Source organism: Rhinatrema bivittatum, chromosome 2, assembly GCF_901001135.1.
Source record: "Rhinatrema bivittatum chromosome 2, aRhiBiv1.1, whole genome shotgun sequence".
In the NCBI taxonomy this organism is placed as follows: Eukaryota; Metazoa; Chordata; class Amphibia; order Gymnophiona; family Rhinatrematidae; genus Rhinatrema; species Rhinatrema bivittatum.
Genome location: NC_042616.1, coordinates 160,157,058 through 160,174,494, shown reverse-complemented (window position 1 = coordinate 160,174,494; position 17,437 = coordinate 160,157,058). Strand labels below are relative to the sequence as shown.

At 39.7% G+C, this 17,437-nt stretch overlaps 1 protein-coding gene across 2 annotated transcripts in view; it reads left to right on the top strand.

The window, feature by feature from the left end:
• The window catches only part of FAM171A1 (family with sequence similarity 171 member A1), a 285,910-nt gene that overhangs the window by 255,247 nt on the left and 13,226 nt on the right, over positions 1-17,437 (top strand). For both annotated transcript variants that reach the window (XM_029588819.1, XM_029588820.1), the window contains exon 6: positions 15,845-15,961. In XM_029588819.1, coding sequence (XP_029444679.1) covers positions 15,845-15,961 — 117 coding nt within the window. The remainder of the gene's footprint in view (positions 1-15,844; positions 15,962-17,437) is intronic.

Here is a 17,437-nt window from a genome sequence, read left to right as displayed (position 1 = left end):
AGGGGCTAAGTAAGGACATCATGTCACAGGTAGCCTTAGTGGTGAAGAAGAATCTGGACTTGGAGATCAGGATATCTGGCCTTGAAAATAAAGTGGCATGTGTTTTGAATACACAAGAAACCTTGGTAAAGGACAATATTTGTATTACTTCTAAGTTGGAAACAATGAAAATTCTGTTAGGAGACATAATCTATTTTTCATTAATTTTAAGAAGTTGCCTAGGGTTCTGCCAAGGAGATGTTCAAGAGGTATTTGCTGGAGGTATTGCAGGTGTTAAGGATATACTATCTCCCTCCCTTTAAAAAGGAAGAAGCGGAGCCTGAGCAAAATGAATTACCTCTTAGTTCTGAAGATAGTTTGGATATTACCGCTTTATTGGTGATATTGAATGAAGTATTATCTAAATCTTCAACTTTAATAGTATCTTTAGCATTAGAACCAGAAAGAGATTGACTCTTTCTTTCTTTCTTTTTTTTAGACATTGCAATGAAATTTTTCTTCAGTTTTAAGATTAGGGTATTTTCCTGATGTGGCCAAGTTAGTTTCTAATAATGAAACCCAAAGTATTACAGTTAGGTGCATGTTTTTAAAAGTTTCCCTGTAAATGTTATATTAAATATAGAGATGTTTCTTATTTCTTTTGAGCCATCTCAGTTAACCCTTTTTTGCGTGACAAATTTGTACAGCAGGTTCCATCTCCAGATGTGCCTTTTGCACTTTGATTCTCTATGTGTGCAGTTTTTGTTCTCTGATGGATTAAGTATTTGCTGCTGTCTCCAATTATTATCCTATTTCATTTTTTTTTCTTAGTGGATTGTGTTATTGATCTCCCTCTTAATTGCATGGAGTTGATCAGGGATGCATAGACATTTATCTTTTTTTTTCTCCGTAACTTGATTGTGGCTTATATGCACTCTGTACTGATTCTCAGAATTTTTGTCTTAAAGACTATAGTTTGAAATGTAATAAATAAAAAGTTGGTTTGTTTTTTTTAAATTACAGACTTTACTCCTACTCACACAGTTATAATATTAACCTCTTACTGGCTACAGATTCCAAGACTCTGAATGTTCAGATGTTAAGAATTCTATTCATAAGCTCTGAAAGAAAACAGACAAACAAAAGCACCTTTTCTTTCAGTGAGTGCACAGGAATCCTCTTAAATCCAAGCTGCATGTTATAGACACAATCGAAACATTTAAGAACAACCGACATAGACAGACCTGCAATATTCTTCCAGTGAGATGCTGCCTTGCACGTAGCAACCAGTAATATTTGTTGTGACAGCAGTTGCGAATTCTGGTCAGTCTGTAAAGTAGGTATATTTAATAAGGCATGTTTAGGTGAAGGCGCCAAGTCTAGACTCACTATATTTTTTCTAAGCGCATAAACCTTTGTCCAAAACTCCGTTATAACAGGGCAAGTCCACCAAATATGAAAAAATGTCCCCGCTAGCCCACAGCCCCTCCAGCATTTATTATGTGTGAGAAAGCTAAGTGCAATCTCTGTAATATTAAGTACCATCATAATAGGACTTTATAACTGTTTTCAAGAATGGATATCGATATAGAGCTTTTGCTAGAATATAGGAAAATAGATCCTACTCCTCATGAGATAAATAGTTCACAAGCTCTCATACTCTGAAACTAAGGGGTAAATTTTAAAACCCATGCGCGCAAGCGTGTGTGTGCGCAGAGTTCCTGGCGTGCACACATGGATGTGGCGATTTTATTAACATTCCCGCACACACATGCGCGCCCAATTTTTATATCAGCACACACGTGCGGGCGGGTGGCGTCTCATGCGTGCAAGGGGGGGGAATTTTAAAAAAATACGCCCGGCGACACAATCGGGCCTACACCAGTTCCCTCCCAGTCCGTTCCAATTAATACTAGAAGATTGATAACTATAATGCTCATACATTTAAAGTACCCATGTCCGCTGTATGTTTTTAATTGTTGGTTGATATTTTGTTTATAATATGTGTGTTCAGTTGTGAATGTTTTAAATTGTAATCCATCTTGGACAAATATTTGGAGATGTGGAGTATAAGTTTAGTATAAATATTTGGAGCTATTGGCAACTCCTTATTTAGCAAATTATATAACTTTCTAATAGCTCCTTTGTAAAATATCAGCCAAACTGCAATATCCTTCAAATAAAGTTTTGCCTTTTGACAATTCTTTGATTTTTATTGCCTTCAGGAAATGCTGTAAATGTAAATATAGGAAATAATTTTTTGCCTCTGGATATAGTTCATCTTTTAGAACCTCAAAACTCTTCATATACTTCCCATCCCAAAGATGTTCCATATGAGTCAACCCCTGATCAGACCAACTGTGATAGCGTCTTGTCCTGGCATAAAATCAATATTGTGATATAACCTTAACCCCCTGCACACCTGGACTCGCCTCAGGGAGTATTGGGGTTACTATCCTAAGGTGGGGAATTAAATCTTCAGGGCCATAAGCTGGCGAGAGCATAGCTTGCAGGGCCAGTACCAGGCTGAGAACGCTGCACACGAACAAACCACTCTCCAGACTTGAGTTGTGCTCCAAAAAATAAATAGTTTACTGAAGAATCTTCCAAATCAAACATAATGACAGTTCAGGTAGATGCCGAAATTAAACAGAATTACAGTTCCAGAAAATCGTTAACTCTTCTCCTTAAAGCTCCTCTCCTTAAATAACAGTGGAATATTCCTATATTGGCTTCAGGATAACCTCTTGCCCTCTCAACATCCTGTGCGCTTCCAGCAGTTGTTAAACACTATTTAAGACCATTCAGGGCTCCCATGAGGAGAAACTCACTATCTCAACATAAAACCTGGTAGCACTGTTAACTTCGATAGACTCTTGTGGCATAGGGGCCATATAATGCTGAACTGTAAAAATTGCCTCTCTGGCCAACAAAATTAAAATGCCATTGAGCCCAGAGTTTCAAGGTGTGCTGAGTGGTCAGAGAAACTGTCTCCAGAGGCCTCCAAGGTTTTTGGGTTGCCAAATCATAGTCCTTAGCATTGCCTCTACCAGAGTTTACTCAAGAGACACTCATTTTTTCCCATTTTTCCTCTTGTGCCAATCTATAATGGCATGCAGTTGAGATGCTACATAGTATCAGGTGAGATTTGGTGCTCCCAACCCCTTCTCAATTTTGGGTGGTACATAACCTGCCTTGCAACTCTAGGTGGTCTCCCTTTCCAGATAAAATCAAATATGCATCTCTGCCAAAGTTTTAGCATGGTGTTAGGTACATGAATCGGTAAAATTTGAAATAGATAGCTCAGTCTATGTAGAGTATTCATTTTTATCGTAGCTAGTCTTCCCAACCATGATAACCCAATACTATCCCATTTTTCCAGATTCTGTATTATATTTTTTATCAGCGGGACATTAGTCATATTCATACAAGTAATTTAAGTTCCTACACAGATAAATACACAAATATTTTATAGTTTTCCTAGCCCACCTGAAAAGAACATTCTGCTTGAACTGATATATTCACGATTTCAGATTTTTCAAGATTTATATTGAATCCTGATACTTTGCTAAAACTATGTATTTCCACCACAGCTCAATCTAGGGACTGCTTTGGATAAGCTAGAGTAAATAGAATATCATTGGCAAATAACGATAATTTATTAGAGATATTTCCAACTCTGACACCTTGAATTAAACTGTCTTCCTGAATTCTTATCACTAAGGGTTCCAAAAACATGACAAAAAGTAAAGCTGAAAGTGGGCACCCCTGCTGGGTGTCCCCCTAGCCACTGCAAATAAGTGGGAATACCTTCCATTCACCTTCACACAGGCTTGAGTCTTATCATATAATTTCTGAATCCAGTTAGTGAAGAAATATCCAAAATTCATCTTCCCAGGGTTTTGAGTAGAAAGGCCACGTGCACTATGTCAAAAGCTTTTTTAGCATCAATGGACCGAAGTATTATTGGGATATTCTCTTTTTGCACCCACCATATAATATCCACTATCTTTCGAACAGTATCTGCTGCCATCCTGTTTGGTATGAAGCCTGCTTGAGCTGCATGTAGTAAACTAGTGTTAATCCCGTTCAATCTATCCGCTAGCACTTTAGCCAGAATTTTGAGATCCATATTAAGAAGAGATATTGGTCTATATGGGCAGAGCCGGGTCTCTGCCCAGCTTAGCAAGGACGGAGATTCCCGCTAAATTAGAACCCGGTGGCAGAAAACCTCTATCTCTGAGGGAATTAAACATCCTTGTCATAGGGGAGACTAAGCAGGATGCAAAAGTTTTATAAAATTGGGCAGTAAAGCCATCTAGGCCCAGTGCTTTACCGATTTTAAGATCTTTAATTACCTGGAGCATCTCCACAGTCTGAATTTCTTGGTCTAGTATCTGCTGATATTCTCTTTATAGTTTTGGTAACACAACACTATATAAATATACATCTATTTTGGATCCTGGAATTAATGGGTCCCTACAGTGCAGTTCGCTATAGAATTGTAAAAACCTTTCTTATATCTGTACTAAATATTAGAATATCGCCATCCTTTCCCTTGATTTTCACAATTTGGTTTTGCGTAGCCATTGTTGTCAGCTTTCTAGCCAACAATTTATCTGCCTTATTTCCTCCCTCAAAATTTGATTTTTTTTGTCAACTCCATCTATTATGCTATGGTATTAGAATCCAAGATTCTCATTTCTCTCTAGCCTTAATAAGTTGATGCCAGGTACTTGTAGCTAAGTATGTTTGTGAAGTCATTCTAATGATGATATTCTATTTAACAAGGTCATTCTTGCCTGTTCTTTTCCCTTCTTTTGTAGGGAGCCCTTGAAATCAACTTCCCATGTACCACAGCCTTCAAATATTCCCAAAGAGTCACCGGTGACACATTCTCAACATCATTAATATGAAGATATTCAAATATTTCTCCCTGTAACTGAGTGCAAAATACATCATCAGAAAATAAAGTATCATTCAATCTCCTATAATATTTCCCTGTGCCTAAGTGAGTAAAAAATAAATCAATCCAGACAGGGGCATGGTCAGACCAGGTTATGGAACAAATATCGGCACTCACTACCTGATTGACAATTGTCTTCTCCACCCAGATAGTATCAATATGAGAATAAGAATTGTGGGGTCTGGAGAACAAAATGTAATTCTTAACCTTAGGGTAATGTTGCCTCCAAATGTCAGTGAGATTCCATTTATTCATAACTGCTTTATACTTTATGTATTCTGGAAATCTGGTTCCCACCGGAAGAATTATCCAGCTCCGGAGACCTCGTTATATTAAAATCTCTGCCCAGAATTAAATGTCCCTCCACCCTCATCACCAAGATTTCTGCCAATTTATCAAAAAAATTACCCTGATCTTTATTTGGGCATAAAGGTTAACCAATTTATATAATTTCCCACCCACCTCAAGTTGGACAATAATAACTGTCCAGAGATATCTTCATAACTTTTCTTAAATTGTAAGACCAAATGTTTAGAAAAAAAATTCCAATACACGAATACTTCCCAGCTTTAGAGGCGGCAGGCAACAAAATATCTATTTGGAAAATTGTTGGAGACTATCACATGCTCATAACATTTCTTCAGATAAGTTTCCTGAACAAAAGCTATGGAGGCATTTATAGATTAGATAATATTTCATTATTTATTTAATTTTATTTATTTATTTAAAAGTTTTATATACCGACATTCATCAATGATATCACATCGGTTCACAGCGTAACATGAAACTAGTGCCTGTGGCGGCGCTTTACATCGAACATGTTTAACATAATACAATTGAAACATATTGAAACATTATAACTAGGGAGTAGAGGAAAGGTAGGGGAAATAAAGATTTAAACTAAAATTAAAATAACATTTACAAAAGGGTAAAAGAGGAAACAAGGAGGGGGGAAAGTGACAGAAGAAAAAAGTTAGGTTAATAAATTATTGTAGGCAAAGTTTGCAGATATATACAATATGTACAATTATAGGGAATAACATAATTTAATAATTGTGCAGGGAGGGGGAGAAGGAGAGGAGAAGGGGGGGGAGGAGAGATAGGAGGGGGGGTAGGGTAACACAGAAGGGAGGGAGGGGAGGTTGGGTGTATGCTTTAGTGAAAAGCCAGGACGAGAGGGTAGACTCACCCACTATTAGTCCTTTCACATTAATTGAACATAACCGAAATTTGACTACTATCACCTAAACACTAAACCCAACATGCCCACTACTGCAAAAAATTGCCACACAATCGGTTGATCACTAACTTGTGACCACCAATTAGCAAATGTATCGCCCTTTTTCATATATTTCTTTTCCACTGACCCCCTTCCTTTCGCATGCCACTAATACCAACCTCCACCTTTCCTCCCCACCTTCTATATTCCCCCTTTGCTCCCCCTTCCAATATCCCATCCCTTCCCATGTGATCTGCTCCTCCTCCTCAAATGCAGATCCTCACCTTTAATTGGAGGTATGAGCGACATTCCCCAAACCCCCCCCCCCCCCCACCGAAAAACCCTTCTAAAACCTGGACCTTAATAGCAGAAAAGAATCACCAAGCCTGGATGGAAGGTTTAATAGTAAATAAATATATATATACAATCTACTGAAAACTTATGTAGCCAATTGTTATATGCTCTAACTCAGACTATAGAGAGAAAAAATCTCAAAACCACAGGAATTTTAGATAGGATTGCCAACTGTCTCCAGAATTTCAGGACAGGTTGATCCAGTCCTGGTTTTACTCCCCTGCATGCAGGTAGAGTCTTGCTTTTCTTAGGGAATGCAATAGGGAAATCAGAATAAGTCCCAGCATGCAGTGAGGTAAAACCAGGACTGGATCATGTCCTGAGAATCTGGAGCCAGTTGGCAACCATAGTTTCAGAAGCAATGAAAAGAGAAGGAAAAGCAAAGATTCCTCACATCCTCAAGTTACCACATCTTTCAAAGAGGTTTGGCCTTCTGAATGTCTCCAAACCCTACTGCCTCCCTTCTCAATTCTTTGCCATCTAGGCCGATCATCTTTCAATACAGAAGAAGGGGAAGACGATGGAGAGGCACACTTTACTGTAAGACCAGCTTCTTTAAGAATCACCTTTGCCTCTGAAGCTCTTTTCACCTTTTTAAGTGGATCTATTGATGGTAAACACTATACTAAAACGGAAGAGCCATCGATAAAGGATACCCTGTCTGCAAAAAGTTGTGGTAATCTCTCTAAACTTCTGCCGTTTGTGTAGTGTTAGTGGAGAAAGATCTGCAAAAACTGAAAATGTATTCTGCTCCCACTGCCACACTGACATTTTTCTCACGACAATATATATTTGCTCCTTACTAGCAAAATCACGAACCCAGTGCTCTGTGCACTCACTCAGTTTCAATACTAGCTCCTTCTCATGCTCCATAGCATCAGTGGTTTCCAAGATAGCTTTGCAAATACTCAATACAGTCGCCTTGCAATCAACGTATTCCAGGATCTCCGGCACCCTATGGAACTTCAAGTTGCATCTACGCAAACGATTCTCCAAAATCTTCTAACTTTTCTGAAATCAAGGTATGGTTAGCTTGGTGATCTTTATATTTGCTGTCTAGATTTTCAAGTATGCTCGCATGTGAGTCCAGGCGCACATCATTTTCTTCCCCACTCTTATCTATATCTGCAACCTCTTTTGCAGTTCAGCCATCATGGCCAGTAATTCCTGCTTGTTTGCCTTAATGTCAGCCCTTAGTTCACAGAACCACTCACGGAATTCTGCCGACAATGGAACTTCACTTCTCGCTAAATTTTGAGCCTCGCGGCCTGTTTCCTGTGCTTCTCGGCCTGCAGGATCTTTAGCGGTGGTGCCATCGCTTACCTGTTCATCTGCTTTTGCATATGAAAATTGTTTTAAGTCCATGCAGCTATCCTTTTTGTTTCTCTAGCAAAATCTGCTTCAAAGAGCATCAGCTAAATGTGGATGGCTATGATAAATTGCAGATTGTGCTTCTCGGGGACAGGAGCATAAACTCAGGCGTCCATTAGGGATGATGATGTCATTTCCTCTCCAAGATTCCTTGTTTTATGGTGATAAGGTCAGGGCTTACTCACCTGAGTAAGGTGACACATGTCAACCGCAGATTCTCTAGCAGTGCCTTGTTTCCTTGGAGGAAGAGAAGGGAGTTGATTTTTTTTTTAATTTCCTGTTAAATATGTTATTCAATATGGTGGAAGTCATTTCTCCTTTTGAGTCAGATCAGTTGAGGAAGTTTGTGGTGCAGAGAGAATCCAAACACTGCTGTTACATCTTGAATTACTGGTGGATGTGAATTATTGTTTTCACACAGTTGGCCTTAAGATCTTATGTGTTTTCCTTCTTTGTTTTTGCTTCTTTTTTTGAGGACTGGGGAGTTAATTTATACTTTTCTCTTAGTGATTTAATATTTCTGTTATTTAAATGCTTAATCCCTGGATAGATTTCTTGTCAGCATTGATAATATTGATTACATTTGATTGAAAATTGCTAAATAAATTTAAAGAAAAGACAGTGTAAATTCCCAGGTGAGTGGCCAGGTACGTGCACAAACTCACCGACACCAAGTTATGTCTGCTGTGTCGAGGGCATAATTTGTGCAGGTTAACTTGTGTGCATAATTTTTAAAGTAATGTATGTACATAAATCCCAGGTGTCCCCCTAGAACTCCTCTCCCCACTGCAGGAACCCAGTATGCATGAAATTGGGTTCCATCTGTACTTTTACATATCCCGAACACTGGACTGTTTTATAACAACCATTTAAGGACACAAAACTGTGTTTTACGCACATAAAGGGTTTTTGAAACTTTACCCCTAAGTGTCTGGGTCGTCATGCTGTGTGATTCCTTGAGATTAGGATAAAAGCATTGCAAATCCATGTACTCTTCCCTGCCACGTGTGGAGCTGTTCTTCGGATGCTGATAGCAATATGGTTTTGTTTTTGTTCTTAACGGTTTGAGGCCTAAAAGCTGATCAATCCATCCCCGAGGGCACAAAGATTCCATGGGTTTTACAAAAGTGCAGGGTTTCCAGAGAGTTAAATGGCTCTAATTTTGAATAGATTCAGATAACTTTATCAGCATGTCAGTGTTGCCAGACTAATATACAGAATGATTAAAAGGGTAGGAAAAGAAAGGGAAAAAACTTACAAAATGGTAATAAGTAAAGGTACAGGTTACAGAAAGCACAGCATCGGGGACATGTCTTAGGTTTTGGTGCTGGCCCATGTTGTCCTCTGGTCAGGTTTCATTTCTGGCCTGGTGGAAGGATACCACATATTTTGCAGCTCTTTCCAGATGACAGCAAAAAGAGCCACCTTCAGCCTGACATTTTCAGATTATGTAGGGATTAAGACCAAAATGAATAATCAAACTGCTGCCTCCATATCTTTGTTTGGATGGGCTGACGTGAAGGTTATTTTGCACAGTAGCTGTGCTAGAACAGAAGGGGTGAGAGCATATAGCAGGCCGTAGATCCTGCGACAGCAGAAATGAACGTGGTCTGTTAATTAACAAGTCAAGCAGGTCAAACAATAGAACAACGCTAAGCACTGCGAAACAAGGGGAAAGGTATGCTGAATACTACTGAGAGTGTACCAAAAGGTAAAACACAAACTATGTAGAAAATGTCTGCATGATTTTGAAAAATGTTAGATTCTGAGGTTATTTGATCTGATAATGGATAAATGGCTTGGAGGCAGCATGGGCCTCAGCTAGGGCTGATTTGTCCTTATGCTATACCGACAAATGGATGCTTTGGAGGACAGCCAGGTGGGCGAACTAGATGAAGAGAGAAACAAGCCTGGCCTTATTGTCTGGACCCCTTTTGTTAGTCTCGTATCTACCTATGGCACTTCATGTTGTTGATGCAATGTGAGTGGTCACTGGCACAGCTGTAATGCCCGATGGAACCTGCATGCAGTGATAAGTGAAGCGTGGTCTGCTTTCCTCCTTGCCACATACTGCAGCACAGTTACTGAAGAGCATTTAAAGAGGCATTGCATGGAACTCCAGATCTTTTTCATAATATCAAGAGTAAAGCAAGGTGGATGTGGGCTCCCTCTAGTGATTCACTGCAGTAATTGCTTCTGTATCCTGTCATTCTGTAAAATAAAAATAACTGTTTTTACTAACGTGGTACACAGTGGTGTCTTTAGACAGAAGTATTTGGGGTGCAACAGAGGGGCATGCTAAGTATGGTGGGGGGAAGGGCAAGCCAAAGTGAAATTTAAACACGTCACAGCCCTCTGCCATTAAATTGCAATTTAAAAAACCCAGCCAGTTTCAACCTCCCACTAAAACAAAAGCTCATTAAAATTATTTGATGGCCTCATTCAACTAATGCTTCTGTATGGATATGAGAGTGAAGTAAAAAATCTATACAAGAAGGGACAGAATCTCAGTAGAAATCCTGCAGCTCTAATTCTCTAAAACAATATGCATCCATGGAAATGGACCTAGGACGTTAACACTTATAACTCACCATACAAAACAAACACATTCAAATTATGTTGTCACATTAGTAACAGCAGCACAAATACCTGCTAGTACAAGTCATAAGGAGATAGATATTCAGCACCAATTAGCTAGATAAGTTTTGACTTACATCCCAAGGTCAGCAGCTACTACTTAGCCAGATAACTACTTATCTGGCTAAATAGTTATTTATTTAAATTGGCTTTTAGTCCTCTCAATCCAATTTACTTGGCAGGTTACAGTAAAACATTCATAATAATATAAAAATAGCAGAATCCATTGTACCTGAAGACTGGAAAGTGGCTAGTGTAACCCCAATATTTAAAAAGGGCTCCAGGGCAATCCAGGAAACTACAGACCAGTTAGCCTGACTTCAGTTTCGGAAAAAATAGTGGAAACTATTCTAAAGATCAAAATCACAGAGCATATAGAAAGATATAGTTTAATGGAACACAGTCAGCATGGATTTGCCTATGGGAAATCTTGCCTCACAAATCTGCTTCAATTTTTTGAAAGTGTTAATAAATATTTGGATAAAGGTGAACCAGGTAGAGAGTCCATCAAGCTAGGTTGAAAGAACCTTGCCCAAATCTCATCTTGGAGTGAGTTTCCTCACTCCGAAGGCCAGCAAATCTTCACAAGAGACCACTGTCCTGTTCGTAGGTGTCACGTAGCATGTCAAAGTGGCCCCTAACCCCCTACACACTTACCTAATCCCCACCTCGAGTTACTAGGTGGGCCTACCCTAGGGATACAAATACCTGCCTATGGGCCATGATATTATGGCCAGTCTCTCTCTCTCTCTCTCTCTCCTTCAAATTGTCTGAAATAAGCCTTACGGGACACATCACCGCATGGTCACGGCCGCTATCGCACAGCTTAACACATCTGAAAGAGGTGTTGTTAAAATCGGCGTTATGGCTGTGCGATAGCTCTTCGCAGGCTAGCCCAGCCCACTCTCCACCCCTAACTCCTCCTATTTTTGGAATTTGCATCGCACCATACGATATGGTGCGATCCCATGCGGTAAACACGTTTTCGCATGCGTTAAAGGCCTATCGCATGCGAAAACGGGGCTTTTCGCATGCGATAAGCCCTTAACGCATGCGAAAACGCCTTACCGCATTTTGATAAATGACCCCCTAAGTGGGAACTTAAGGCAATAGGAGATAAAGTAAATTACCAAGGTCACAAAGAGTATTTGTGGGAAAAGCATGATTTGAATCCCATTAGATGACCGAAGGGTTAAAGGGGCTCTTAGGGAAGATAAGCCATTGCAGAAAGACTAAATGAATTATTTGCTTCCGTGTTTACTAATGAGGATGTTGGGGAGATACCAGTTCTGGAGATGGTTTTCAAGGGTGATGAGTCAGACGAACTGAACAAAATCACTGTGAACCAGGAAAGATGTATTAGGCCAGATTGACAAACTAAAGAGTAGCAAATCACCTGGACTGGATGGTATGCATCCTAGGGTACTAAAGGAACTAAAAAATGAAATTTCTGATCTATTAGTTAAAATTTGTAACCTATCATTAAAATCATCCATTGTACCCGAAGACTGGAGGGTGGCCAGTGTAACCCCAATATTTAAAAAGGGCTCCAGGGGCAATCCAGGTAACTAAAGACCAGTGAGCCTGACTTCAGTGCCGGGAAAAATAGTGGAAACTATTCTAAAGATCAAAATCGTAGCGCATATAGAAAGACATGGTTTAATGGAACACAGTCAACATGGATTTACCCAAGGGAAGTCTTGTCTAACAAATCTGCTTCATTTTTTTGAAGGGGTTAATAAACATGTGGAGAAAGGTGAACCGGTAGATGTAGTGTATTTGGATTTTCAGAAGGCGTTTGACAAAGTCCCTCATGAGAGACTTCTAAGAAAACTAAAAGCATTGGGATAGGAGGTGATGTCCTTTCGTGGATTACAAACTAGTTAAAAGACAGGAAACAGAGAGTAGGATTAAATGGTCAATTTTCTCAGTGGAAAAAGTTAAACAGTGGAGTGCCTCAGGGATCTGTACTTGGACCAGTGCTTTTCAATATATATATAAATGATCTGGAAAGGAATATGACGAGTGAGGTTATCATATTTGCGGACGATACAAAATTATTCAGAATAGTTAAATCACAAGCGGATTGTGATACATTATAGGAGGACCTTGCAAGTCTGGAAAATTGGACATCCAAATGGCAGATGAAATTTAATGTGGACAAGTGCAAGGTGTTGCACATAGGGAAAAATAACCCTTGCTATAGTTACACGATGTTAGGTTCCATATTAGGAACTACCATCCAGGAAAAAGATCTAGGCATCATAGTGGATAATACTTCAAAATTGTGGGCTCAGTGTGCTGCAATAGTCAAAAAAGCAAACAGAATGTTAGGAATTATTAGGAAGGGATTTATTAGGAAGGGAATAAAACTGCAAATGTCATAATGTCTTTGTATCGCTCAATGGTGAGACCGCACCTTGAATTCTGTGTACAATTCTGGTCACCGCATTTCAAAAAAGGTATAGTTGCGATGGAGAAGGTACAGAGAAGGGCAACCAAAATGATAAAGGGGATGGAACAGCTCCCCTATGAGGAAAGGCTGAAGAGGTTAGGGCTGTTCAGCTTGGAGAAGAGACTGTTGAGTGGGGATATGATAGAGGTTTTTAAGATCACTTTCGAATAATAGAAGGACTAGGGGGCATTCCATGAAGTTAGCAAGTAGCACATTTAAGACTAATCAGAGAAAATTCTTTTTCACTCAACGCACAATTAAGCTCTGGAATTTGTTGCCAGAGGATGTGGTTAGTGCAGTTAGTACAGCTGTGTTTAAAAAAGGATTGGATAAGTTCTTGGAGGAGAAGTCCATTACCTGCTATTAATTGAGTTGACTTAGAAAATAGCCACTTCTATTACTAGCAAAGGTAACATGGAATAGACTTAGGTTTTGGGTACTTGCCAGGTTCTTGTGGCCTGGATTGGCCACTGTTGGAAACAGGATGCTGGGCTTGATGGACCCTTGGTCTGACCCAGCATGGCATTTTCTTATGTTCTTATGTTAAATTTAGGTGGTCAGTGGTCAGTTAATGATTATGTCTAAGACAACAAAGGTAACTGGGATGGTACCATAAACTGTTTGAGTATGAAACAAGCACTGTTCACTGTTATATCTTGAATGATAATGCAGGAAGTAACTTAATACTGTTAGGACAGGGAGGGAAACCCCTCACTGCCCTCCATGATCTGTGACTCCATCCTTAAGATTAGTCTGGCAGAATAATGGAGACTGACACATGGTGTCAAATTTCAAACCAACAATAACTTTATTTTCTGGAACATCCAGCCAGCGAAAACTGTGTACATGGATGAGAAGGTGTTACAACATAGTTACTGAACAAGTCTGAAAATCATGGGCTTCCATATCAGTGAATATTCCCAATACTGCTGACCAGACAGGTCAACATGTAATCCTCTCCACAGCCATAAGGGAGAGCTGACTTGTGCAAACCTACCCATATCAAAACTCTCATCCAATGGGCACCAAATAAGTAATCACATTTCCCGTAGCATTACTCACATCTCCTGTGGGCTTGGACCATTTCACCAATCCCCACATCACCATTCTCTTGGTGCAGGCTTCCCCAGACACTGCACATCAAGGACATCTCGGGGCATATCTTCTCATGAATTTACTCTATTCGTGCTCCTACTCTGTACCTCTTTGGAAGGAGGAAAACACCACTCCACACTCAGGCCTCTGGTCTCTCCATTTCACCACCCCAGTAAGTTCCTTGGGGGAGGACATAAGAACATGCCATACTGGGTCAGACCAAGGGTCCTTCAAGCCCAGCATCCTGTTTCCAACAGTGGCCAATCCAGGCCATAAGAACCTGGCAATTACCCAAACAATAAGTCTATTCCATGCTACTGTTGCTAGTGCTCCTTTCTCTCTGTGCTGGTTCCGTGGACCTCCATATATCAGAGGACACCCTGGGGCACTCCCAAATTTGTACACTCACCCCAATTCTGCTCTTCTCCTCCTTGCTGCATAGTAGTTCCCCCAGAGGGAGAAAAAAAACCCCCACTCCACAGCCACTGTCTTGTACTTCCCATCTCCGGTCCTAACTCCATGAAATAGGCAGATTCCTTCACACTTCTTCTTGGCCTTGGGCCTTTCCCCTTGAGAGGAAGAGCCGCTGCAAGGTCCCACTGCCCTTGCCAACCTCTCAGCCCTCAGGCTGGGTACTCCAATCGATCACATAGCTGAAAGTCCCTAATTCCTACCCTATACGAGCAAGGATGCGGGGGGGAAAGGGCAACACCCTGCCAAAAATGTCCCTCTTTATACTGCCCACCTCTCATTCAGCAACCAATAATGGAAACCCAAACCTTTAAGGAAATATACACACATTTTCCCATTTCACATCATCAACTGTCTTATAATGCTCACACTTCCAACATGCCATCCTATGGTCTCTTCATGGTATTGCAGCAAATGAAACTTACCATTTTTTTTTCAGCCGCGCCAGCCATGATAGCTTTCCCTAGGTTTCCCCCCTAGGCTTAAAAAAAAAAGGTTGACATAATTAGGGGTTTCCCAACACATGTTACATGCATTGCCATCTTTCCACCACCATTAGTCAAGAGACACCCACATCTTGATTCCAGTTGTTACAATTTTGCTGTTGCTGATCAATGGGCAAGAAATGTCCATTATGATGGTAAATTATAGGTGGACTTATTGTTAAGTATTGAAATTATATGGAAACAAATGGTCTATGACTGTGTATATGATGAAGGCATGTGAGTGGTAAGCGTGTACGTTTTTCAATAATGGATGTTAAAAACAACAGTATGCATCTTTTATAATAGCCACTCTTTTTAGCCCCATGTCCACTCTTTATATAAGTCCTGCTATATTTATGTTTTTCATGGTTTAATGTAACATGCACATGGAGCTGTGGGAAGGACCAGCACGGGAGTGCCCCAATTTTACCCAGATCCCTAGGCATCTAGGATGGATAGATAGCCAGGAGGCAGTTTCATAGCTTAGAAATATAATTACCTCCTCAGTAATGAAGTAAAGTTCAGTGAAAAAGAAGGATCTGATGATTTTTGTTTGTTTGTTTTAACCACCAACTAGATTTTAAAAATTTCTTTTGCTAGTGCTGCTGTTTTACCATTCATTCTGAGGCCCAATGAGACCGCAAATGTTGCTATGCTAAACTTCAAAAATGTAGCTAATGAACAACATAAAGAGCATTTGAAGTTTTCTTTGTTGAGCCTGCTGTGCTGTGCAAAGAAAGGCACATGCATTCAAGTTGGCAAACTCTCACATTTCTCATACCTCATATTTTGTGTTCTGGCTGTCCCTGCAGGAACATGGCTGAAGAGTGGCTTAGGTCTTGTAGAGCAAGAGGGGAATCAGCTTACCTGGACGTACATAGCACCTCAACTGGGTTATTGGGTCGCTGCCATGTCTCCTTCTAATCCAGGTAGGTCGGAGTTATATCATATGAATATTTGTAGCAAGGTGAATATATTTGTATGTAAAACTGGGGAAGGGTGGGTGGGGGAAGGCACAGAGATATGGTCAGGTTGACCCCAGTTGAGATGCCCCTTGTCTATAGCAGATCATCGGAATTGTGAAAGTAAAAACTTCCTCTGAGACACACATGATGAGTACATACATTTTAATACTTGGGTAAGACTGGTTTTGTCTGTGGTTGCTTACGCAAAGCTGTTTGTTTCTCAAACTGTACACAGCATATAGCATCTGATATTTTGCTACTTGCATTAAAACAAAACAAAATGTTCTAATTCACCACAAATCCAAAGAAGAAGACTGTAGTGAAAAAAGTGTAAGGTGACTATCATATATGAGAATGCTGTTAACACTCACTCAGAGTGTATATGGTCTATGATCTGACCACATCTACCAGATTATAATCATGAGTTAACATTCAAATCCTTATTTTTATCTTAATTTTTTTTTAAACTTGAATTTTCATTTTGCAAATAAAAGTCACTTCTCTTATAAAAGTCTTGGTTCCAATTAGTGCCGCCCGACACTGCTTCAATGTTTCAGTAAATAAATCTGTAAATCACGGCTTGGTTTGGCAGCGTCTCAATGTGAACATTTTGGTATATCACTCATATCCATCTCACTGGATTCATTCATTTTAGTACTTGCATTAAAACAGCAGCTCAAGCTATACTGGTCAAAATATGATCTTGGTTTCTTGACCCTTGTATCTTCTTTTAATCATCTTCATAGGCTTCCTTACTTTTTGTTGAAACTCCTTTCATATGTTTTCATATTTTTTGAGAGTGAAGGGTTAATAGCTTTTATTATAACAACCATCAAACAATTGGAGCACAAGTTCCTAAAAATTAATGGTATGCCAACATTTGTAAAAATCCATGCCCAAAGTATGCTGCCATTTTGTCCTAACCTAGGACCCAATGAAGGGGAGTTTGGCTATACTGTCCTGCTTCAATCAAGGCCCTCAAAGAATAAGAAAAGGCACCCACTGCAAGCCTGGAGTGAAAATGGTGCAATGCTTATGCAAATAATAAATCAATTTCAGGCAATAACTATATTTAAGCATTTGCCAGTAAGAAAAAGACAACACGGAATTATAAGTTAAATTATATCATTTGTAAAATTATTAAAATGCTTTTAAGATGATATTTGGTACTCTTGTTATTAAACACCATTTTCATCACCTATTGCTCTCTTCTAGTAAAAGTAGCATTTGACAAACAGGTTTTCAGCAGCCTAAATGTATATTCACAAATGACCAGCACTGTGATGGAAGACCAGACACAAGAATCGAGCTCAATAAAAAATTAACTTTTTTTTTTTTACACAGCCTGCAGAGTTCGTCTGTCATGCTGATTACTTGACTATTGACTGAATTTATTTGTCTCAAAACAATGTTGGGAAAACGCGACAGCTCCCTTTTTGG